General features: G+C 36.8%; 1 protein-coding gene across 2 annotated transcripts in view; it reads left to right on the top strand.

Annotated features, from left to right (window-relative positions):
- The window catches only part of pde4ba (phosphodiesterase 4B, cAMP-specific a), a 163,133-nt gene that overhangs the window by 19,217 nt on the left and 118,718 nt on the right, over positions 1-25,198 (top strand). The window contains exon 3 of one of the 2 annotated variants that reach the window (XM_032571341.1): positions 7,305-7,543. In XM_032571341.1, the coding sequence (XP_032427232.1) occupies positions 7,305-7,543 (239 nt within the window). Of the gene's footprint in view, positions 1-7,304; positions 7,544-18,047; positions 18,428-25,198 lie in introns of those variants that run through there. The other variant, XM_032571342.1, reaches the window with a different exon arrangement.

The raw sequence follows: 25,198 nt of genomic DNA, 5'->3' as shown, positions 1-25,198 counted from the left end.
GGATTAGAAATTTATTCTGTCTCCCGCTGAAGACTGAGATCAGTCTATTTCACAGCAATAAAGAAAAGATGATGATGAAAGAAAGAAAAGAGGGCATCATAATTCACCAAAGAGCTTTCTTAATATCCTGCTCCTCTGTCAGGGAATATTTCATCACTATGAGCAGCTTATAAATTTAGGCAAATAGAGTTAACACTCCTGAAATGATGTTTAATTCAAAGATGGCAACACTGTCGCCGTCTACAAACATGGAAAGCATTTATTAAACATGGAGTGATTTCAAATGTAATTGTCTCGTTTTACTCTTTGACAAATTAAACCACAGGTCATGACAAAAAGGGCAACTCTGTAAACTGCAGTGCATCAAGCAGAATATATTCACACTGCAAGTCAAGCTGCTGAAAACCCTGAAGTCAAATATAAACCATCAGTTTATAAACCATCAGTGTTCATGTTTGTGTTTTCTGCACAGGTGGGCGTTTGTTCTCACATGGGCAGGAAATACACAGAAGTGTGTGCATATTGGTGGAAAATATTCTTTAAATTAATTTTATTTCATCCACTCTGTTTCACTTGGTCTCCATCTTCACACTCTCTCCTTTATTCAACCTTTCTCCACAATCTTTCCTCTCATGCCCTCTTCCCTGCTGTTGCCTCCCTTCTGTCTTTCACTCTGCTCAGTTTTACCTTTTCACTTTTAATCAGTTATCACCTGTCTTCTGTTTCTGCTTTCAATCTCAACACACTTCCTTCTCTATAAATAATGCGAAAAAGTTGTTTTAGCAAATCATATCCCTACGGTAATCTATCCTTTGCTGCTTTATTTTCTGAGTCAAAATAGCAGCAGTGCAAAGTGTTTGAGTTGGGTGACAAATTGGAAGAAAGTGGGATTTTTTTTGTGATGCACTATAGAGCTTGAGATGAAGTAATACGCATTTCATAAGTGTTTTATATAAAGTTAATAAGCATAAAATGTAGTAATTGTAGCATAAAATGTAGATTTTACACCTCAGAGGAATAAGGCAAGAACTGAAATTTTGCTTTGGAATAAGCAGTGGTGCCCCCAGAAAGTATAGGGGTGGCTAAAACAGGCTAGTAAAAATTTTTTTTTTGTTTTTTTTTTAAATACATTTTTGGACTAGAATGTTACTTGTGGGGGAAATAAGACTTTGATGGCTTTCTTTCAACAATTGCTTTCCTCGACCTTTTACAATTAAGGCCATATTAGAGTGCTAATAAAAGTATCCTATCAAGTGACTTTCTTACCTGAGCTGTGAATCTCTGCAGCCCTTCTTGCAGAGGCATTGGTGAAGAGTTGTAACTCCTATTTCAATAATCACTGAAGGATGCAGTGGATGATCTTACCATGGAGTACTAATTCACTCTTTTGTTAAAGTCCATTTTTGGATAAAAAAAACAGGCAACTCCCAAGTTTAACTCCCACAGCAAGTCCACAGCCTGGTAAACCACAGCCCTCTAAAAAACCTGTGGACTTGCCCACAGGTTTATGCTAAGCAGCTGCATTACTATCATTTTAATTCATATAAAGTACAATATGGACTTGTAAGATAACATCTTTCCTTTTGCTGCACTGCTTCCTGAATGCAACATAGGTGATTTTCACCCTTGCTATGTTTTTTCTCTGTAGCATATAGTCATAAATCAAATGACAGTGAAAATGTCATGAAAGGTTATTGAACAAACGACTGGCTCTTCTGTTGCAAACAAATGTGACAAATATGTTTTCTAGAAATTTACAAATGTCTCGTGTTGGAAGTACTGCAAAGTTTTATCTTTGTCTCCAGCTTAAAGGCATAAAGCACCAGATGGCATGAGTCCAGGTTGCAGAAGCTGGAAATGTTTACATGCTCATATAGTAGAGAGTGGACATTGATTTTGACTCTCTACAAATGAGACTGAGCAGGTCTATGTCTGCTAATGCTTTTTGGGTTGCTGCTAATGGAGATGTTTTTTTTCTTCATTTTGCTATTTTGATTCAGCATAAATATTAACACCCCAAATTTGGGGTCAAGAGTCTCGAGTGACTTTTTCCCCGAACTGAAAAAGAAAAAACAAAATTACTAATGTTATTCACATTGTGATTACTGTGAACTATTTTTCAAAAGGTTCTTTAAAAATAAATGATTATAAATATAGTAAATTAATGCTGGTATGACCAACATACAAGCATTAAATCATTTACAATGATTTAATGCTTTTAAAATCATTTTACAAAGCATTAAAAAACTGGTTATTCCTTTCGATTCTGATTCATCAGACCACTTGAATTGCGTCACACTCTCATTTCACACATCCGTCTGTCTTGTGCGTCATTCACTCAATCAAATCACCTGCTTCCTCTCAGTTTGTGAAGGATGGAAAAAATAAAAAAAATACAAATTCTGCACTTCTTGCAAAGAGAAAAGGATGTGAGTCATTCATTTATTCAACTTTGTCTGCAGCCAGGGTTATTGAAGATTTCTGTTTCCTTTGGGAGATAATGATTCAGGTTTAAAGAAAATATGAGATTCAATGTGACTTTTAAAATAAAGCCAGTCAAGTATTGACATGGAGCCAGCAGGTCTATTCAGCAGCACGGTTTGAGGCCAGTAGAAGGGCGGTGATCTGGTTATGTACTGTGCTCAGAGTGTTTTATGTGAATTTGTCCTTCACTTTGCTCATTGTAGCTTTCAGCCTACACATCTCTATCCTTTCTGCCCTACAGTACTATTCTCATGTTCTCCATCTTTTTCCAACTGTTTTATAAAGGTATTGATTGTCATATTCTCATATTTAGTAATAACTTATGAGCTCAAAAGTCTAATATTTTTCTTTAGCACCAGAAGGCACCTACTTTATTCCATTTCCTCTAAATCTTGGCTTTGTTTCCAGTATTAAAGATGGCACCGCAGTGTAGCCTGTTTAAGAGTCATAAATCAGTTTTACTGCTTTGAATTTCATTACATAATGCTGGTGCCTTTTGATGGCTGCCATTTATGAGTTACCATGCTGATTTGTGTTCCTGCTATATGTGCCTTCTAGGAACAAAGTCAGAATGATTTGTTGGTTTTAATTATTACATTACTTAGCTGAAAATCAATTGTACACATTTTTTGGAAATCTATTTTTGAGGAAACATACATTAAAAAAAGGTAATCTAGCTTATGTGTTGGCAGAAGTGTTGTTCCTAAATAGAACACATATAAAAGTGCATAAAAAATTGAAAGGCTCAGTGATCAAATTAATTTATCACTGATAGATTCATTAAACACAGTGACGGTTATATTTTCTAATTTCATGACTATACTGTACAGCAGTATCAAAACAATAGAACATTACATAGGGTCAGCAGACAGTCAATGACACCAAATGTTACTGTATAAGAAATTTGGTGTCCAAAGTGTATTGATGGAAAGTTGAGTGGAAGGAAAAAAGTGTAATTTAAAAAGTGTAGGTTAACCTTAAAAGGATTATGTAGATTACGTAGTGAGTTATAACACAGACATATCTAGCATATTTTGTTTTCAGCCATTCCCGAACTTGAGAAGTGTCTCACTTAGGTTAAAGAAAACAGGACTAGACTGCTGTTTAGTGTTCCAAAGTCCTATTTTAAATAAAAAGTAAATGTTGCATTTAATTAGGAAATTACAGTACAGATCTCAGGAACAAGAGTGGAGAGACGCAAAATCCAAGGTGGTCCAGGGTGAAGTTTCCACAGTCAGTGATGCTTTAAAGAGACATACCAATTGCTGTTGTTGGTCCACTGCATGTTATATAATTCAGTCAGTAAAGCCTTCTACCAGGGCATTTTAGAACACATCCCTATGCTGATTTAATTTTTCAGCAGAATTTTGCACTTCCAATCCTGTCAAAAGTACAAATATCTGATTTTTATTGACTATAGTAGCAGTGTGCTTAATGACCTAAAGTCCATGGTGTATTGCTAAGAGGAATGTGAGACACCAGATCCAAGAAAGCAGGTGAGCAGAAAATTGCTTTGAAACCAACTTGGGCTTTCTCAATACATCAGCAGAGAATCCATGCCATGCTGCACTGATGCAGTATTTCTTCCTCAAGGAGTCCCAATCCAGCAGCATGGGCATATACTATACGATACATGGAAATGACGTTTGGAATGCCCACATTTATGTATTTGTTTTTTTTATTTTTTATTGACCCTATGTAAAAATCTATTGTTTGAGAAGCTAAACTTTTTTCTGTAAGCCACGATGATGAGTGTTTATAGAAATAAAGGCTTTAGCAAATATAATATGAGTAAGTTTTTAAATATTTAATTGCTTTCTTCTTCAGACAAGGCATAAGGCTTAAATTTGTTCTCTTAGCTTACTTGTATCATAATAACCCACAAGATGAATAGTTTTTAGTGAAAATGTCAGCTTCTAGGAAGCCCTATAGGGGAAAAAAATAGCAAACACCCACATACCTAAAAGTAGTCTCCAAGACAGCAGGCAGTGTGTTGTTGCTTAGCTTTAAAATGGAAACAAGCCACAAGTAGTAAGAAGAAGGCAGTCCTCCAAGACGATCAGCCGTAGGTGTATTTACTAGAAAGGATACTTACTATTTTCAACCCAGTAAATCTTATGCAAAATTAAGGCACAATGTTTTAGTAGTTAAGGTTTTCTTGGCAACACCACTATGTCTTTTTTCAGTACAGGCCAGAGTGAGTCTGGCAGAGAACTGCAAGCAGATAAATATGACTGTTATTTCTGTATTTACTGTTTGACAGACAAGAATTGTTAATAAGTAATGGACTAAATGAAAATGGCAACAACAGATGAAAGTTTTCTCAGTCCTCTGAATGTTTCCTTGATTAAATATTTTAAATATCTGTGAGGTTGGCTTTTATTTATTTTTTTATTTTTTAAAAGGAGAGCAAAGGTTTTTTAAAATCTACTGAAGGATTCAACTGTGTGAAAGAAGTTCACAGTACTACTTTGAAATAATGAGATACTATCTCGAAATAATGAGATAAGTTATTTATTTATTTATTTATTTATTTTTACCAGAGTGGCGGAAATATGCTTCCGTACAAACCAGACCTCTTGGACATTTTAAACATATTTGGGGCTATTGTTCATTTCCTTTTTGAGATTTAGTTGAATTTTTTTTTTCATCAACTTGTGTCTTCAGACTTTATCAAAATTTTGGAGTCTCCCAGCCAGAGACAGGGAGGTCATCCAATCACAAAGAACTCATGTAATATGCCAAAAAAGGCTCATCAGCAACTATAAGCTGGACTCCCGTTCCCAATATTTTTTTTCACTGATTATTGTGAACAGTTTGAATATTTTAGAAAATGTAAATATATGTATTTTCAAACTTCAGTAAAAAAACCCACATTTATTTCTTCATTACATACTACATAAATTTTATTTTCAACACATTGTTGATTTTTTTTTCTTTTTCCCCCATAAGGACATCTTGATCTGCAGCTCAGTGAACAACGTGGTAGAAGATACCAATAACCTGGTCAATAAAAAGCATAAAAATACATGAGATGAATAAAAAGGCCTCAAGTTATTAGACATATTAGAAAAATATAAAACAATGGAAATATGTCTACCTTTAAAAAATTCATATTTAAAAAATTGTAAATATCTGGCTGTAGGGATTAATATAAATTTGCTTTTATATTGGTACTGGCAGGAATCAGGAGCAATAAAAGAAAGTACTGTTATTTTAAGTCTGTGATATTTCACCTTTATCCTTTTTATAAAGACTGTTTTTGGTTTTTGAGTGGGTTTAAAAAAATGCAGTATAGTATGCAATGTTTCATGATAACGAACTGAACTGACCCAAACAAAGGTCAAAATGAGAACCGAAACTGGACATAATACCAAATATTCAGTCAGTAAATTATCTGACATTTGAAAGATTTTATGATTGCTTATCTCTAATTTGTCAAAACACTTGACTCCCAGAAGAAAAGTAAAATAAGAGTAAGCATGGGTGAAAGGTTGACTTGACCAGAGTCAAGTCAACCACTGAGTTGTACAAATAGTACATCTCTGAAAGTAACTATGTGTTCTTTCTATGAAAAATATGGAATGAAAGGAGGGCACCACTATTAGATGAAAAACAACTTATTTCTAGGCTTTCTAGTCAAACGGAAAAACACTTCATTCTGTTTCTGGGGGTGGAAGTTTACACTTTTTTGTGCTGCAAAATACAGAAAAAGAGAATTTCTTCTTGGAAATCAAGTTTTGGGTGTATGTTAGATCAGTGAAAATGACTGCAGGGTGACAGGATTCTTGGAATCATGTCTCTTCCTGTCACTGCCATGGATATGGTTAAAAATCCACATCCTAAACTTAAAATGGTTAAAATGGTTCCCAGATAAATTTAGCTTTTCTGAACTTTTCATTTGTAATGATAATGTTTCACACAGCACTCATTAATTTTTGTCGAAACAGCCGATACATTAATACATTATCACAGTTTAAAGTTTAATTGTTCCCCCCGCCCCCAGAGCTGCTGTTTTAAGGACACATTTTGAACTACAGCTATTTTAACCTCTACATCAAACCTGAGTAAAATTGTTTAGATGACAGCGTTTTGTATATACAGTGAGCATAACTTTTTATTTTAGGTGTAAAATATAAAGTTTGATACAAAATTTTGGAGAAACTTGCTAAAACTTCTGATGTACATTACCTTTCACATTTATTTTCAAACTGGAACCAGTTCCTTATTTTTACTTTCTAACATTCATTGTGACCTTTCAAACTAAATATAAATCTGTTTGCACAGTTCAGTGAAAAAACATGGTTATTTATAGTCTGCAATCAGTGTCCTACCGAGTACATACGCAAACAAAGTGAATTAAATTGCTGAAAAAAGGAAAGTGTTGAAGATGTATGCACTGCGTGATTCAGAAGTCTAACCTTAAAAAAGTTACCTAAATAGAGTAATGATTTCATTTAACTAATATAGTTTTTAAATAACTCAAAACATGTAATTATTTTGTTATTTAGGGTTTTTCATTCCTTGAAAGAGAGCAATATAGATTGCAGGGGTAAATTTGCACAAATTTGAAGTAATATGACTAACCCGATGTTCTGGCTTTTCTGTAATCCTCTATGTTTGCAAAGAGGAGGTTTTTTATAGATGAAACTTTAACTTGTTTTAGTCAGCAGCAAGCCTACATCGCCACCTAGTGGGTAAATGGGTAGCATTTAATTTATTTTATACAGACTTTGAGAACACAAACATTTTGCTGTGTTATAAACCCCCTTCTCTATTCACCTCCTCCATTTTATTTCTGTTTTCTTTTTTCTATACAGGACAGCAGAGAGCCTCGGGACTGCTGCATCAGTGAGTCTTTCACTTCTCCCTCCTGTACTCTCGGCGTTGATCTGCGTCGGGGCCGACGTCGATTCTCTGGCAACCTGCAGCTGCCCCCCTTGTCCTGGCGTCAGGGGGAGAGATCGAGAACACCAGACGAAGAGATCATGACAAGGCCGACATCTCTGCCGTTTGGGGCCCCTCCCAGAATAGATATCACACCTGTGGACCCAGAATGGTTAGTAAACTGATGTTACACAGAAACACGTCATTCCCTGCTGTTTTAAAATTCACTTCTAACCAAATCTGCTGCTGCTTTTCTGTCAGAAATGCCAGCAAGCTTCTGGGTTGTTAAAATATTGGAGTTTGACAGTTATTACCAGCATCCAGGAAAATGCAATATATTTTGTCAGTATAGAAGGGGGAAGAAATACTAAAACTCTTTATATATATTTACAGACATATTGTCCAACTAAGTAGCAATGCATGCACTTCAGCACATTCCACCATGAGGTTGCAGCTGAATATGTTAGTATTAATTATCACTATTAATTTGTCAGATACACCTTATTGCAGTTCAATAGACAACTCTCTGTAAGGTTTATAAATATGCAAGTCAAGCAAGGTTTATGTGTACAACACATTTCAGCAACAAGGCAGCTCTAAGTGCATTACATCATAAAAACATAAAACCGTCATCAATTATGAAACAAGCAATAAACATTACATTTTGTCAAATGCCATCATCAAAATCATCAAGCAAATATACATCAATCAATGTGGAGCACATTAATTGGTTATTCTGACATAATGAAAGTAGCATGGCTTCATTTAATAAATGCAATAACCCTAACCCTAACTTCCTGGCTGATGTCTTAATATTTCTACATAATGTTTTTTGCAAACAGTGGAAAAAAGCTTGTAGATCTTTTAATACAGTGTATATCAATATTTGATTTTTATCTGTATGTTTTGTACAGTGCAATATTTCTCGCAAAGCACTGTGTTATGCTAAAAACTGATTGTATACTCACGTACTGAGTTTTGACAGATGATGAATCTCTATCTGAAGGTGCCTTTGGGTTGAGGAAATTATCTAATATGTAAAGGTCATAGGTGGATGACATTGTTAGAAAAATAGTCATAGTATTTGCAATTAACTCACATTTTTTCACTTTCTTCACAATGTTCCCACCCCACTGGAGATTATGCAATGCCATTTGAGATATAAAGAATATCTTCTTCTCATTATTATTATTATTATTATTATTATTATAAGTATCTCAGTCACTCAATTACACGTCTAGACTAAGTATATTTTTGTCATCCATCGTGTGAATGTGTAGCACATAAAATCTAGTTTTCAATCAGATATTGTATCAATATAGTCCTTTTTCGCCTGCGTTGATGTGGTGATGATGACTGGGGATCATTATCCGGTGACAGTCTAATTGAAACCCTTAGGAGTGTCCCACTCAGTAAACCTGAATGTGTGTTAAGTGATTGCTGCTGCAGTCAATATGCGCTTTGCTAGAAGTGTTTAGATAAAAAAAAAAGAAGACTGTCTCTTTTCCTTCCACTCTTGCTTTAAAAGTCCCAGTTTGCTCTGGCCTGGAGAAAATAGTAAGTCTTTATGGGAAGCAAGTTCTAAACGTTTTTACTTGGATATGAATCTGTGTGCGTCTGGCATTAGTAAACATGGAAGTATGTTTGAGACATAATAGGTGGGGTTTTTTATTGATTTATTTTTTTTAGTCTGGATCAATCAGTCCTTTTTCTTTTTAAGATTGTTTTAGCACTAATGGCCTTTAATGAGCAGTGACTTGACAGGAAAAAGATCAAGGGAAGACATGCTTAAAATGGCTTGAGACCAGGAATCGAACCAGTTGATCATATGCCGGGAATGTGCTGATTTTATACAATGTGGATTCCACAAATTAACAGCTGCCTCTTTAATTCTCATTATGAGGTCATTTTTCCTGTGCAATTTTTCCTCATTTCATTCTTATTCACAACGGTGTAAGTAATCAGAACATCCTTAAGTTTGACTTGTTGAACTTGTGAAAAAATATGAGACAAATAATCATAGAATGAAAAATTAGGAGTGTAATCTAGACTCATTGTCCGAAGAACTGCAGTATCTCTTGTAACCAGCAGAGTGCAGTGTGATAATGCACACACAAACTAAAGTCAGTTTGAAGTTAAGAGGTTAGAAAGATGTATGAATAATCATGGATTATTAATTCCTAAACCAATTAGTTTTTGTTGTTTTGATGTCCTAATGGTTGGTTTCTTGAAGTCATGGTTTCAAATAAGGATGTGAATAATTCTTCACATCCTAGTCCTACCTGTCAGTTGTTGTTTTCACATATAGTTATGTTTTTTCCTTTACTTATTAACTCATCTAAAAATTATTTAAGTTATATCACTATTCATTTTTTTTCTCTGTTAACAGTGAGTTAATTGGTCTGAGTACGAACTGCTCTGACAGCGACAGACTTAATAGCAGGTGAGGTGCATGTTAGTGGTTTGGTAAACCTGTTGTGCAAATGCAGACGTCTCCTTTGTGTGTGCTTTGCTCCCTGCCTACCTGTCTATTTTTAGGCCATTAAAACCTAATGTAACATGTGAATGTACCTGTGTGTACAGAGCACCACAGGACTTGGAGGATTAAGAACCATCTCACAAAGTCCCATTAAGGCATCACTGCAGCAAAATGTGATGGTTGACAGGATCTGTCTCAGGACTCTTATGTAAAATGACTCGGTCCACTTCATGAAGTCCTTGAGCTGTTAGATGTTAGCATTTTATGTGTATTCTATTGTGTTTTCAGGCAGACAACCCTCCTTTCCCTCAGCTGGATTTCTCCTTGCTCATTTCATTGAACTGGCTTTGTCGATGTTTAGGTTAGGGAGGAGGGAGAAAGAAGTTATTTTGGGATTCAATTATGTTCCTGCTGATTTACACATTTGTTTCCAAGCTAAAATCAATTGCCGGATCTGTGTGACTTTGCGTATTTGTGTCTCTTAGAGATAAGCTTGCATTTGTATGGAGGGTGCAGATGTTGGACCTTAAGGCCAAAGACAAATATAAACACAACAGCAGACAAATATGATGCAGAAAAAGAAGGTACTGCCTGCAAGACATAGACATAGTCATAATGTCATCTCTGCTGGATGTAATCATATTCAATAAATTAGAATATGCATTCCAGTAGGTATTAAACACACTTTTCATTAAGCCCACATTTCTTTAAGCATGGTTTTTTATTGCTCTAATATCTCCTATATGTCATGTTTTCATTAGCTCATAGTGGAAAATCATCATAATTAACAGCAATAAAAGCTTAAGTTTAGCAGTCTGAGTTATTAATACACAAAATGTGTTTCAATTAGTGAACTGAGTTACTAGAGTACATAAACTTTTCAATCATATTAAAATGTATTGATGATTGTTGTATATCTAGCATATGAATATATATCCTTTGTTATAGTATATTAACAATACATGAGTTGTCAACTTGGAAAAATTGAGGTGGAGTCTTTGAGCAGAGTCAGAAGTGTTGGCAGCATTTTTGCCCCTTAAATGAGAAAATGTTAATTCTGAATTACGTTTAGAAACATTAAACACTTAAATGACAAATCTAATTTCTTTTGAATGTAGAGAAAACATAAGCAGTTATAATGCCCACACAGTGTGTTACTGTTCAACACATTTAAATATTACCTTTCTTTGCACTGCTGTCATCTGTCCTTGTTTGAAAAACGCTACATGTTTTCAGCACCGGTTGATTATGTGTGGTGATGATGACCAGCTAAGCGATGCTCCAATGTAGCACATCACTGGTTATGGACTTGTGGAGCATTGTATTTGAAAGTTAATGTTTCATGCCATTATCAACAACTTTTGTGTCGATTTCCCTCCTGCTTGGAACAGAAATGGTCACATGTACTATATTTTTAAGCGGATGTTTCACCTTGGCATGGCCATACAAATTTAACAATGTCAGAACTGTAAAATTGGTGGATTTCTAGCTCTATTACAACACAGTGAGGAATTGTATTGCAAGCAACAGGGAGAATGTGGTTTTTCATTTAGCATATACAGGTAAAGTTAAAAGTTAGAATATCTTGAAATTTTTTTAATTAACATCTTTGTGTTTCATTTCCGTTATGTTTGCATCTTCTATCAAATATAATTTTTTAGCCTGCAGTTTTTGACCATTAAATAACAGTACAGTAGTACCTCTATCTCGGGTGAGAAAGCCGCAAACATCACTCAGATTTTTCTGGACAGCCAGTTGCAATGCTCGGATGAAGAAAAAGAGCGATTTTAAAATTTTTCTTTTTTTTTTCCATTTCAGAATAAACATGCTCTTTAATATATTTGTAATTGGACAACATGTTTCATTTTTGTAATGATTTAGACCCCTGCTAAACCAGCTGAGGACTATCCTGTGCTCTACAAAAAAATCTGAAAAACCTAATTCCTTTGTGTGGGCAATCATGATGCTGGAGCACTTTAAATGCAAGGAACATATGGGTTCCTTGGCCATCCTGTCACATGTGTCACAAGTGTATCCCATCTGCATGAGCATTCTCCGTATTCCCAACCCGCTCCTACTTTCTCTTCATCACTTGTTATGATAACAGAGTTTATTCGCCTGTCAGGTGCAGTTTTCTTTTAAACCATAACATTGAAAACTAACCCCATAGCGATTTTAGTAATCAGTATGGATAAATGTTGCCTTTTCAAATGTTCTTGCAAACTGTATTTAAATCTAGAAATGCATGATTTGGAATGGGTCCCCCGTTCCAAATCAGTGACCCAGGTCAGATAATGACTTTGCTCTCTGTGTTCTGTCAGAGTGTTTTTGAGCAGTGCCCTCCATTTCTCTGGTGTTTCGGACAGCTTTCGCGTGGGTGTCAGTAAACCACACATCCAACAGGAGGATGGTGCTTCTTACACTTTTCCTTTTAGCAAGCACAGAGACAAAGGCAGAAGAATTACGCACATTGGTTGCTTGCGTTGTTGTGAATCTTCAGTCAAATATTCGCTGCTCTGAGGTGTGTGGAACAAGTGCGACTGTGAGGAGGGTAACCGGGCTACAACACACCAGCAGTAAAAATAGATTTTATATTTTAACATCTTAAATTGGTTGTTGAACTCTTCTGGTAATTTTTTATTTTTTTTGTAAATTTTCTCTTTTTATTGTTGTTAATGTGAAATAAACTGGAGACTTCAGTCTGTTAAGACATGAGCTGATATTTTTTTGTCTCTGCAAATACTCAGGAATCTAGGACAGCAAGCATCACATTTTCCTTTTTTAACCTGTACACATTTTAACGTCTCTTTCAAACCAGAATGCTCTTTGTTATAATACTGTTGGAAAATTCTCTGCATCTTTTTTTAAACCTGCGTCCTCATTGCTAAAGGTTGTCTGCTTTTGTGTATTTTTTTTTCCCCCAAATGAGATTTCTAAAACAGCCCAGGCCCGGTAATCTAGGCCACAATGCAGACTTGGGTTCTGTTATCTAAGAGAGATGGAGTGTGACAGGGGCAGTAAGGTGTAGCGAGTTTTATGTAACCAGAGATTCGACATTAAGGGCTTTTATCTTGGCACCTAAATTCATTCCTTGTTCTCCCTCTTACCTCCATGTGACCCAAACACTCAACGTGACAACCAAGATCTTCTTTCTTTCCAACACACACTCAAGTCCTAAGGATGGTCTTGCCACCTAGCTCAGGTTTCATTGTAGAAGGCTGGGAAATAAAGGAGCATGGTTTTCTTTCTTACTCTGACACCAAGGAACCTGACAGCTGTATACTCTGCATGTTGGCGAGGCATGGTGCTTATAAATTGTTTATTTTATATACTTGTTTTCAAAATAAAAGAGTGTAGTTGCATTAGCATATACATTTATCAGTGCAATGTTTGCCATCAACCAGTCAAACAAAAGTTTTTATACTGTCAGAATGGCAGTAAAAATGTCACATCAGCAAACTGCAATTGGCTCACCACAGTTTACACCAAGGCACACGTCAGCAAAGCAGAAGCGCTGCTGCTATTTTTGTATTTCATTCAATTAAATATTTAGAACAAATGACTAAAGCCTGGTGGAAAAAATCTTGTCACTGTTTCTCACATACCAAGGAGATTTATTAAACTGGTTTATGTCTAAAAGTAGAAGGGAAGAGGAGAGATTTGCGACATTGAATGTGGCACAGACTGTAATATTATTTCAGAGACTGTTGGTCTGCTGTTAACAACTCATTACAAGCAAAGGTATACAGAATGCCATCTCTTAATGGACAAAAAGATGAACCTTGAAGCAGATTAGCTACAGCATCAGAAGACCAGACCGGGTGCCTATCCGTGCTGCTTTGAACAGGAAACTGAGGCTATAATTCACAAAGACTCACCAAAAGTGGATATTGAGACTGGAGAAATGCTGCCTGGTTCAGAGAGTCTTTATTTCATTGGTGACATTTTGGTAATTAACTTGAATTACTTCAGTCTGAACTGTTGATGCTTTTCCAAAGATTTGGCTGCTGGTGGTGTCATTTATTTTGGGTGTTTTTACAGACTTTGGGTCCGTTGGCACCGACTGATCGTTTGTGTTCCAAACTACCTGAATATTGTTGCCCAATATGCCCATGCCTCTGTAATCAGAGAATGCTTATTTTCTGATAGCTATTCCCAGCAGGATAATGGACACATTTACAAAGCACAGATCATTTCCAACTGGTTTCTGGAACCTGATGAGGTTACTGTGGTCCCCACAGTCACCACACCTTAACACAATAGAGGGCCTTAGTGATGTGGTAAAATTGGAGCATTGCATCATGGATCTACAACTGTCAAATCTGCAGCAACATGTGATGCTGTGCTGTCAAGACGGAAATAAATATTTAAAAAATATTTAGAGTAGGTTGTTGAATCATTGTTATGAAGAACTAAGACAGTTCTGAAGGCAAAAATACCTGCTAAAATAGCTAGTGAGTGTACATGCAAATATGGTCAAGTAGAAAAAAATGAGGAAGTCTCATTAGATATTCAGCTCTTTAAAAAGAAATGTTCACATATTCAACTCTTATTGTTTTGTGTATCTTTGGTGAAGAAAGTGATTTAGTTGCACTTAAGTGTTTTGGCGAGAATAGACTACTAATTTTGTTGTTATATGTTCAGAGGTGGGTAGTAAAGGTTGCATTTAATTGAGTAACTTTTGGGGAAAAATGTACTTACAGGAGTAGTTTTACTGCACTGTACTTTTTACTTTTAATAATGTTATGAACTTTTGCTACTTTGGAATAGATGAGTTTGCATTAAAAAAATTAACTTCAGAGATTGGAGTCATTACATTCTTAGATTCCTGGAAAGTATAACCTAATATACAAATCTGAGCATAATTACTCAGCATTCTCTGCCTATTAGTTTACATCATGTTTGTTTATTTTGTATTAATAAATATTTTATTTGAAAGGTCACATAAATGTTTGTGTTACATTAAATTAAAAACCTTTTGATGTGCCTTTCCACCCTGCACAAATAAAAAATATTGCCCCACCAGCTAAATTTCTCTGGAACATGTTCAGGTTGGTGTAAGGTCTGTGCAGTAGAGTTCTGTATTTAGTTCATGTCAAGCATGTCCTGTTCTGATTCAAGAGGTCCTGGTTTGTGTCTGTGTTCTCCAGACATAGTTTTTTTTTTTTTTTTTTAAGAGAGAGACCAAAGTGTCCGTCTTGTGAACACCAGGCTTAAATTTCTGCCCTTTTTTGCTAATTGTTGTTCAATACCTTCCAGTAAGTTACCTTTTACTTCACGTTTTACAGTAGCAAATATTATTGAAAGGGTCAACTTTGTGAGTTCTGAAGAGTCAGTGATTGTTACAGGAGCTGTTGCACATTGTGGTGATTTAATCTCTTTTCTGTTACCAGCATTTATCTCTTGTGATTCTTCCTTTCTTCTCCTGACATTATTAAAACAGTGAGAGCCAGTAAAAATGGCTTAGGATTTTGATTTGAATTTTTTAATGCTCTTTTCTTTAAATTAATTAACAAGTTAAAAACTCATCGTCTTTGAGCAATACATGCTGGTTAAGAATGTTGTTTTACTTTGCCAGCACTGAAAAACGTCACCATGTCATGCGACATTAATAGGTTGCTGGAGCAACACTGCAGCAGCCAGATTACGTCAGACGCCACCGTTTCTGCTCTCTGGCTGCAAAAGCTAGGATTATTTTCTGTCTTGACACAACTCTGCTCTGATTGGCTAAAGGCTGCAGTGACACACATAGCATTTTTTGTGTTGTTCTTCTCATGTTATTAAATTTATACGTTGTCTTTTGTTGACTGTTGTCTCCCAATAATGACAATGATCAAACAAGTTTTACTTTCAACTGAAGAACTGCATTTCACCCTCATTGGAATGTGACTTGGTAATATTCTCAACCCCAATATTTTTAATTTCTAGACTTTCTTGAGTTCTGGCACTAAAAAATCCTCAGCAAAAAGTGAGGGTTTTTTAGTGTGGACACCTGGGTCAGGATCAGGCAGCCACATTTTTGCTTAAATGCACACAGTGAAAGAAAAGTACCTGTTTAATTATGTAAATATCATATCATAGACAGTGAAGTATTGTGAAGATTTCCGTATTTTACAGTCCTCAAACAAGTTTCTTGTTAGATCTCAGCAACACCTGCGTGCTTGAATTTTTAAATTATTTATGGCTCAAAAGAGGGAGAACGTGAGGAGAGGAAACGGCTATGTAGTCTTCTGCCACTTCACAATAATAGCATGAATATAATCATCTAACTACTTGAAGAATACTTAACAGTCTAACTAAAACATCAACACAGATGTTGAACTTCGTTCAACTGAAATGTCACAAAACACCCAACTAAATTATATTCCAAATTAGTGCTTTGGAATATATTCAAAAAATATGTATTTTGGGGAGACTGAATGCACTGAACCTCATCAAAATTAGCAAAACACTAAATGAAAAATTAGCTCAACTAATGGTACATTTCCAGATTAGCAGAAGTGTACCCACCACTGTTTTTCTCTAACATTGTTGATTTGGTTCTTGTAAAATGACACAAAAAGATGGGGCCACACGCCATGCATGCAAGAACCATGACTGGTCAAGGTGACACTTTGAGCAGAAGAAGAGGAAAGACCGTTAACTGTATATAGCACTGTGGGAATTCTGAGCAAGTGTGAGACTATTTTGTTGTATTGATTAGTTTTGTATTTTGTCAAGTGCACACTTTCTCTTTTTTCTATGCTGGCTTTTTTCTTTTTGAAGGGTTGATAATTTGTTCTCTTACTCAAGTAAAGAGCCAAGCAAAGTAAAATTTGAAATTATTGACTAATACTTACTAATCGACTGTGTGTTTTTATGGCTCAAATTACTACCAGTATTATCTCCTTTTTTTTCTGTTGGAAGACCATTTTCAAAGGGGTTTCTTGGCGAGCGTCTAGTGAGAAAGCTCTTGCAAGCTTCCATGGCTCGGATTCATCGGTGACTCACCACCAAAACAAATCAGTCCAATTGCAGACAAGCTAGTGCTCACATTTCCATCACTTGTCATGCTGCCATTCTGCCTTCTCTGATGTTCTTTTAGGATTTTTTCTCCCTCATCTTCATAGCCTTTCCACCTTGAGGGCATTACTCTTGTTTTTCTTTCTCTTCACCATTCTGAATAATCCAGTGTGTTCATACCATATCTTCTGTCTTTCTACATACAGAGAGTGTTGTATGGTTTGGTTGTTTACAACCAGACTAAAATAGGATACACATTGCTGTTTATGATGTGATTACATTTTTCTTCTTGCTGTGAAAGGCCTCCTAATTGGTGGCATAAATGCATTCACTAGAGTTTTCATTTTAATCAGCTGACCTTTGAGCTGTGTTTACTTGCGTTTCTTCATAGTCAACCTCATTACGCTGTTCACTTCCAAATTGTCTTTCCTTCTTGGCTCATCCACTTCACCAAAGGTCACCACATCATCACTACAAATGTACTGCAAATCCTAGATAAACAGAAAATAAATAATGAATCTGATAACCTGTTACCGGGGTTTGCCCGCTTGTCGTCACGGTGTTCGCTGGCCAATCCTCATCTGAGGGGGCGTGGCCTCTGCCTGCTGCGTGCCTGCTCTGGGTGGCTTGCGTATATTCTGAATGAAACAGAGAGGGAAGTATTTGCTTGCATGCTGCGTTCTGCTCCTCTCGCTGCTCTCACTGGGAGAGTGGAAGGGAAATCAGACTAGAGACTCAGCACTCTGTGCCACACCGGGAGTGCCTTTAGGAGAGTGAGGGAGAGAGAGAGAGAGGTGGGGGTTGTTTGCAGAAAGAGGAGGTCAGTCAAGCAGTGGTTGATGGAGGAGGCAGAGAGCAGTTTTCAACCCTTTTGAATATTTCATAAGGGAGATCCTCCAACGTCAGGCTACCTGGATGGACTGAGAGAAAGAGTTGGTGCGAAGGTGTGCAGTTAACTGGCACCAGGACCAGGGGGGAAATGGGAGAGCGGCGTAGTTGAGAAGAGGATTTTTTTTCCCTGTGTGACCCTGTCGTAGAGCCTCACATAAAGAAAAGATCTGCAAGAAGGCACTGGGGATGAACCAAAAACAAAGAGAAAGAAAGGGGGCTCAACTACAGGCTGGCCATTCCTGAAACCTGTGAAAAACAGGATAAGGAAGGAGGATCCCATTTCTGGGTGAAAGTCTGTGTGAACGGCTGCTTCAGTCTGTCTTGCAATCTTTCAACAGATGAAAACTTATCTGATTCTTCACTGAAAACGAGGAATCAACTTTACATGAAAGACAGGTTGGTCAGAATTTGACAGAGGAATTACAGTCTCCCATACGGGAGCCAACTCCATCCTGCAGGTATGTCGTCCAACGAGCTGAGCGTGGAAATGGACTCATGCATTCGGACATTCAAGGAGCACATGCACCTGGAGCTGGAGCCCCCAAAGATGCCGGGCGTGGTGGGAGGCAAGAGAGGAGCAACGTCTCCCAAACTGTCCCCGAGAAGCTCCCCGCGGCTCTTCCGTAAGCTGATGGTGAACAAGAGCATCCGACAGAGGCGGCGCTTCACCGTGGCTCACACCTGGTAAGGCCTTTGGGTGGTCAGTCAAAAGAAATAAGGAAGACAATTTAAACATAGTAAGTGTGGAAGAGAAGAAATGATAATGCACACATTAATGTACTTGGGTGAAATTGTTGGAGAATGAGGAGACTGATAGAAAGGGTTGTAAGGAAGAGTCTCTAAACATAGAAAAGGATGGAATAAACATGAGCACTAGGATTCAGACAGAAATTAATTTAAGAGTTAAGCACAATGGATAAAAACACACAAGCAGAAATAATGGGAAGATATAAAACCTCTTGAGCTTCCTTTAAAATTAGGTTGTAAGATTGTCTGAGATGTAATGCGTTGTGATTTGTCTGTGAGTTATGGGATTACATAATGCAATAAAGATGACATTCAGCAGAGTTTCCCCTCTGTACTACTATGTCTCTGCCTTGTACCTCAATGCATTTTGTGATGAACTGATCAGACCTTGTTTTGGAAGACTGCTCAGATGTGCAGGGATTGCTAGGTGCGTTACGCAACCCGGTGGTCCGTTTTCGTCCGCAACCCCAGGGAGCAAATGAATGCCTATATGACTCAACACAAGCTACATTGACTGATACATTCAAAATCACCAGGAACATTAGGAATTTGATGTCACAGACATCATCTAGATGGGATTCAAAGATGCTCTGATTCAGTTCTGACCTTCTTTATGGGCTGACCCCAAGGTGTACCAAGGTTAATAGAAATTCTCTGAAAATTTCTAAAGTATAATCATTTTTAATGGAAATGCTACAGAAATTAATGAAGTGACTACTTTTCTCTGGCTATGAGGAGCATATAGTAATGCAGCACTGCTGCTCCTCTACCCATTAATTTAGATAAATTAATGGATATTGAATCATGTTACAAAGTTTTGGTTTGTTTGTGTGAAGTACTGGCATGACTGTGAAAAATGCTTCATCCATTCTGTCTACTGCTGGTCAGCAGATTCTCGGAAAGCTACTAACAAAGACAAATTGGTCTGTTTTGAAATATTTCCATTGACAAAACACACAGTGTCATAGAAACTAAAAGGGCACCACCCAGTAAAAGCACTGCATTTAGCAAGTATTTTTTTTCTGAGGTCTATGAATCAAAATCAAAATGACTTTAATGAATGGATGTTTTTGTGTGGTAATTTTTTAAAGCAAAAATAGAAATAATTATTCTTAAAATAAGCTTTCTAGATAATTAATTTAATTTCTAAATAAAATTTCAGATTAAATATAATGATATTATGACATTGTTGTGTTTTTAATCATGGGTGTAAAGGAATTGACCATTTTATACAGTATAAACCCCATATTACATTTTACATTTCCCCTTTCTTATTTTTTCTTCAAATCTGCCTTTAGATCTAGCAGCATTGAGGGTTTATATTACGTGGTGAAAAGAAGCCTGCTATGTTTTTTTAGTTTGCGGATTATTCAAAGTAGGGAACTGGCTTTAAGTGAGTATTAAGAAAGCTCAAGGTGACTCCTTTTGTTTAAACTGAGTCATTTTAGATGCTTCCAGATGCTGGTAAAGATGAAACACATCATTGAAAAGACAGGATAATGAAAAAGCCATACACAAGAATAGTTTTTTTTTCTCTGACTTGCAGTGCAATGTGAGTGATAAATCGGACGTATCATGACTTTTGTGCAGTGAAATAAAAAAGATCTTATTGTGGGAAATGGGGTCAGGAAATTAATCCAGATTTTAATCCGCTCCTTTGTTTTGCCTACAAAGAAGTTGTCTCAGCAATGGGAGGGAAAAACTAAAATACATTTTTGTTTCTATTCGTGTATTCTTGCAGCCACGAGTTGAGAGAAATCCTATATTCTCAACCATATGTGTGGTCATGTCAGTGATTTGAACCACACATATTTGTCATATGATTTTTGCTTATTCCTCCTTCTTCTTTTCTAGCAGCCACCTCCATTTGTGTCTTCCTTTTTCATTGTATAGGCTACGGCTGATCCGTCAGAGCGTGGTGGGGGTGGGGTCGGGTGGGGTGGGTACGAGGGAGAAAAGGAGGATGGAAAAACAAGGATAATGGTTTTATTTAGGAATCATTAAAATGTTCTTTTCTTTGTTTGTTCTCATAAATCTGCCACATATAGGCTCAATCCAGGGACCAGACAAAGGCCTATTACACCCATTACCGCCATTAAACACCAGGCGAGCCCATTACCCGCAAAGTTCATGATAAATTATCCTTGAGCGAGACGCTCAGGTCTCTTTGCTCACTTAGTCTGATGCTCTGACATGAAGCTAAAATTAGAAATATTGGAAAATAAAAGCAAGTTGGACTCATAAGAAACACAAGTAGGAAGAGAGTAAGCTAAAACAAACAAACATAAAAAGATAATTCATGTGGACAGCCAAGAGAGTTTTTAAAAAAAAACTTCATTTAATGCTTGTTGTTCACCCATTGTTGATGCAACCACATTTCAGACATAATAAAATAAGCAGCCGAATTACAAGCCACAAAAAAATGTGCACAAGTATGGGTTGTCATGATCATTAGCCTGTAAAGAAAACAAAATGCCTCACCTGGAAATCCCTATGAGTATTACAGGCCGTGAACTCTGTCTGACCTACTTGTCTGCCCACCTGTTCCAGACCTTAAAGAGAATATAAAAAATGTGAATTACTGAAAGTCTCATAACCTTTTCAAAATGAAAAGGTATTATGTAAACATGCTTCTGTATATTGTTTGCGTTAGCACTGCATTAATTATTATAGAATAAACAAACCGAGACAAAGGAACTACTATTTATAGTTTAGTGTGCTCCTTTTGAAGAATAACCTTGAAGAACAACTCAGAATTGAATCACTATAATTAATGTGAGTATACCCGAGCATGTGAAATGGTTTGGCAGCTGTCACAAAAATCCCTAAATCTTTAACTTTTAGTTTGAAACACCCTGCTTATGATGCATAAGAAAGCTTTTTGCTTTCCCCCTGTCCTCTGTCTGGCCAATACCAACCACCACTCAGCAACTAGTTCCTGAATAATATTATCTGAACAGTCATACTATTGATTTTGTCTTTACAGATGCCCGAAACTAAAGTAGTTAGCACTTGACCACAATTTAACTGTTTACTGGCTTGTAAGCTGAAAATGATGCTTCAAAATGATTTGTTTGCAAATGCTGCTGTTTGTAGATTTGTTTCCTTTATCCATTCTGCTGTCTTAATAGTGACTTGTTGAGTGTGGTCTGGTAATTCTGATTATTATAAAGAGCTGTTGATAACATCGCATTGTGACTAACTCTGGCTCTGCTGTGGACAAGTGTCTCGTGACCTCCTGACCTGCGAGCTCTCAGACAACGGGTCTTCTGTTAAGAAAGCTCAGCTTTTCCCGAATCCTTTCTTTCATTCTTTCTTTGTTCTGCTCAGACTCTCTTCTAAATGTCTCGCTTTCCATCTGGTCTTTCTTTATCTAACTTTGGTGCTGCCTTGTCCCCTGTTTTCTTGCTGTCTCTCCATGCCTCCTTGTGTAATTTGTAGGCACTTCTTTCTTTTTCTGTCTGCCATTCTGTCGTTTTCCATTTTTGCGCTCCATAACACCACATGATGTAAATGTTTGATGGTTGGCCGAGGGGTATGTCGGCCTCTTTTCCAACTCACACAAAAAGTGCATTAAGGAGGGAGGGAGAGAGAGACAGCAAGAAGGTATGAAATAAGAGAACGGAACAGGATGGAAATATATGAACAAATATAACAATAAGCTTCACTGCTCATGAAAACTGTTCTGACAAGGTTAGCAACTGAGCAAATATATTTTTTAGTCTTCAAGTCGTTTTCTCTTTTAAACCTTTATCCAGATTCTTCAAGGCAGTGCATGACTTACATTATACAGATTTTATCTGAAGAAGAAGAAAGAGTGTTTATGCGAAGCCTTTCCTCCTTCTGAGTGATGACCATCAGATGCTTTTAGTGGAGTGAAGAGGCTTTTGAGCGAACATCATAGACTTATAAACAAGAAGAGGTAAGAAAATGTCAGATGTTGTTTGTGCATATGTAAAAAGACAGACACATAAACAGAAAAACAGACTTCATTTACCGCAGCGTTTTCAGGCTTGGCTCTACATAGAGGGCTATTTACCTCAGCTTAAATGTCAGTCTAAATATCCATCTTTCATCATCATTCCATCCAGCGCTCCATCTGCTATTGATTTGTTTCTTTCTCTTCTGGCCTCCGTGACTCATCTAAAATCATCTCTGCACAAGCGTCAGGGAAAGATTGACGTGATTATTGTTGCCTCTGCTGCCAGCGTGTTTCTGCCAACTGCTCACTTGAGTAAGAGACGGGGAGACAGATGGAGAGACGAAACAAAGAGCACTCGATTGCAGAGCAAATTACTCTAAAATTCAATTAAAATATTAGTTTATTAAAGCTTATTATTAAATTCTGCTAAAAATCTGGCCTCTACCTTAACAAACTAGTAAGACCACTTATCTGTTAAGTTCTGAATAGTGGTTTGTGCTCAAAATTTCAGTATTTTGTCATTTTGAGAATTTTATCTACCATGTAACATCTCACCTCCAGTTACTTGGTCCACATTACCTGATTTAGATTTTAAGTGCAAAGGTTTGCAGCTTTGACATATGCCCCACCCATAGTACTCCATTGCATACTATTTTATAATTAGATATTTTTCTACTATTTAATATATATACATATAACAGTATTCATTTTCCTGACCCTTTCTGGTACTCCATTAATATTCAAAAGAAGATTCCAGTATGGCTAGAGCAAATGGAGGCCAAAGAACCTCTAGAAATCTGACAACTTTTACATACTTGTTAGGAATAGTGCTTGGTGGAGGGAGCATTGACCTTTTGGTCCTCTGATGTCCAGCAGTCAACACACCATTGACCTGAGCCAAGCAGTGTTCTCGTGTAATATATTCCAACTTTACACTAAAATGCAATACTAAGCATGGCAAAGTAAGCTCATCAGCTTAAACATTTTGCTACCACAGCTAACATCTCCAAGCACAACAAAAACTAACCTCTCTAAGTGAAGTCTGCTAACTTTACCATGAAAACATACAGGCTAAGACCTGCTTGGTGTTTTCTAACGTGGGCAGAACTTTTTATAAATGTTATGATTTATAAAGCCCATCCACTTAGAGGAATGATATGATCAGTTGATGGTTCCTCACTAGTAATATTTGCGCTTGATAAAAACCACTCAAACAGAAAGAGGATCTCTCATTAGAAAATGAAGTGTGAGAGTAGGGAATAATTACATTTTAATCTGAGTAAACAGAGTTCAAATAAGGGTGAATTTATATGAGACTGTATGTGTTCGTACTCACTGGGGTGATGCACTAACCATTACACTTGCAGCACAGCAAAGCACAACTATCTCTTTTAGAGATTGTTTTTGCTGGATTTCTTTTTCTTTAGCCCTGGTTCTGACCCTAGATCCTCTTTATTGGACTCCTCTGGCTGGGTAATGGAGCATAGACCTCTGGGATCTCTGTGCTGCAGAGTACCTCATATCTTCCAATAAAATATGTATTGAATTTTGATTGCAATTTTATTGTTTTTGCTATTGTGAGGCTTTTGATTTTAATAACTTCTTATAAAGAGTAACAATTTCAGCAGTTCTGGTCAATACAGTTTACTGTGTTTGACTAGTCTATTTTTTTACCCAATAAAAATATTAAATCCAGACACTTAATTCAGAAACCCAGACTGACACCAGCTTTTATGTGATTTTTATCAAGTAGTTACATTGATCTTGCAATCCTATTTCCAACGTGCATGGTGGTTCATCCCAACTAACACACCAGGCAGAGACGATTGTTTTTAAGGAGCATGCTTTCCTGAAATGTAGCAACACAGATAGATTGCCTGAGTAAAATATTAATTTATGGACTTATATTGACCCAGATACATTTAATTTGCCACTTACTCATTAACCCACTTAACTCCAACTATCAAATCATGTGAAGCATAGCCAAATCAACTTTCCTGCATCCAAATAACTTCAGGAGTGTCAATTACAAAAACACAGCCTGTGCTGTGTTACAATCAAAACCCAGGCTCTTGAGTGTTTTGCAGTGTTTCCTCACAATACCATTTTGACATGAAACACAAATATTTATCTGTGTTTGCATACTTACATTGAAAAGTCATTTTTTGAACATTACAGCGTCTTTGTATTAATAAAAGTAGATAAAAATCTCCATTTCAAATCTACATACGTTGGCTGTTTGATTTAGGTAAAAGTACTATTGAACATGTTTTCCTAAAGTCAAGCAGAAAATAAATATGAAAACTGTAAGAAGCAAAAGGATGGAATTCAATTTGAAGTTATGATAGTTTGTAATTTTAAAAATATTTCACCTATTTTGTCTCGTCAATCTACATTTGTCCTGCCTACCAGGTGTTGTGATGGGTTTTCTTGCCAGGTTAGAGTGAAGCAGGCACGCCAGTCCTTTTTGAATCAGAGATGTATTGGGTGATGTTGGCGGTGATTCAGAGGTCTAGAAACAGTCTTCCTCCCGTTCTTTCTCCTCCTCCTTCTCCTCCTTATTTGCTCATGCTGCATGACTCGGTTCAGCACCCCTCATTTCTCTCTCTTGCCTCCCTGAACCAAGCAAACCAACCAAGCAGAAAGTTAACTATTCCAGATGGGTGACGGAGGACGACCATTCAGGGTTGTGGGTGTGTGCATGTGTGAGTGTCCCTGTTCATGTCAACATCTTCGTATGCTACAATCATGGTATGAACTGGGGTTCACAAGATGAATATTTGTAA

The sequence above is a fragment of the Xiphophorus hellerii genome, chromosome 9 (assembly GCF_003331165.1).
Source record: "Xiphophorus hellerii strain 12219 chromosome 9, Xiphophorus_hellerii-4.1, whole genome shotgun sequence".
NCBI lineage: Eukaryota > Metazoa > Chordata > Actinopteri > Cyprinodontiformes > Poeciliidae > Xiphophorus > Xiphophorus hellerii.
Note: the sequence above shows the minus strand (reverse complement) of the source record. Positions and strands in the feature narration are given on the sequence as shown.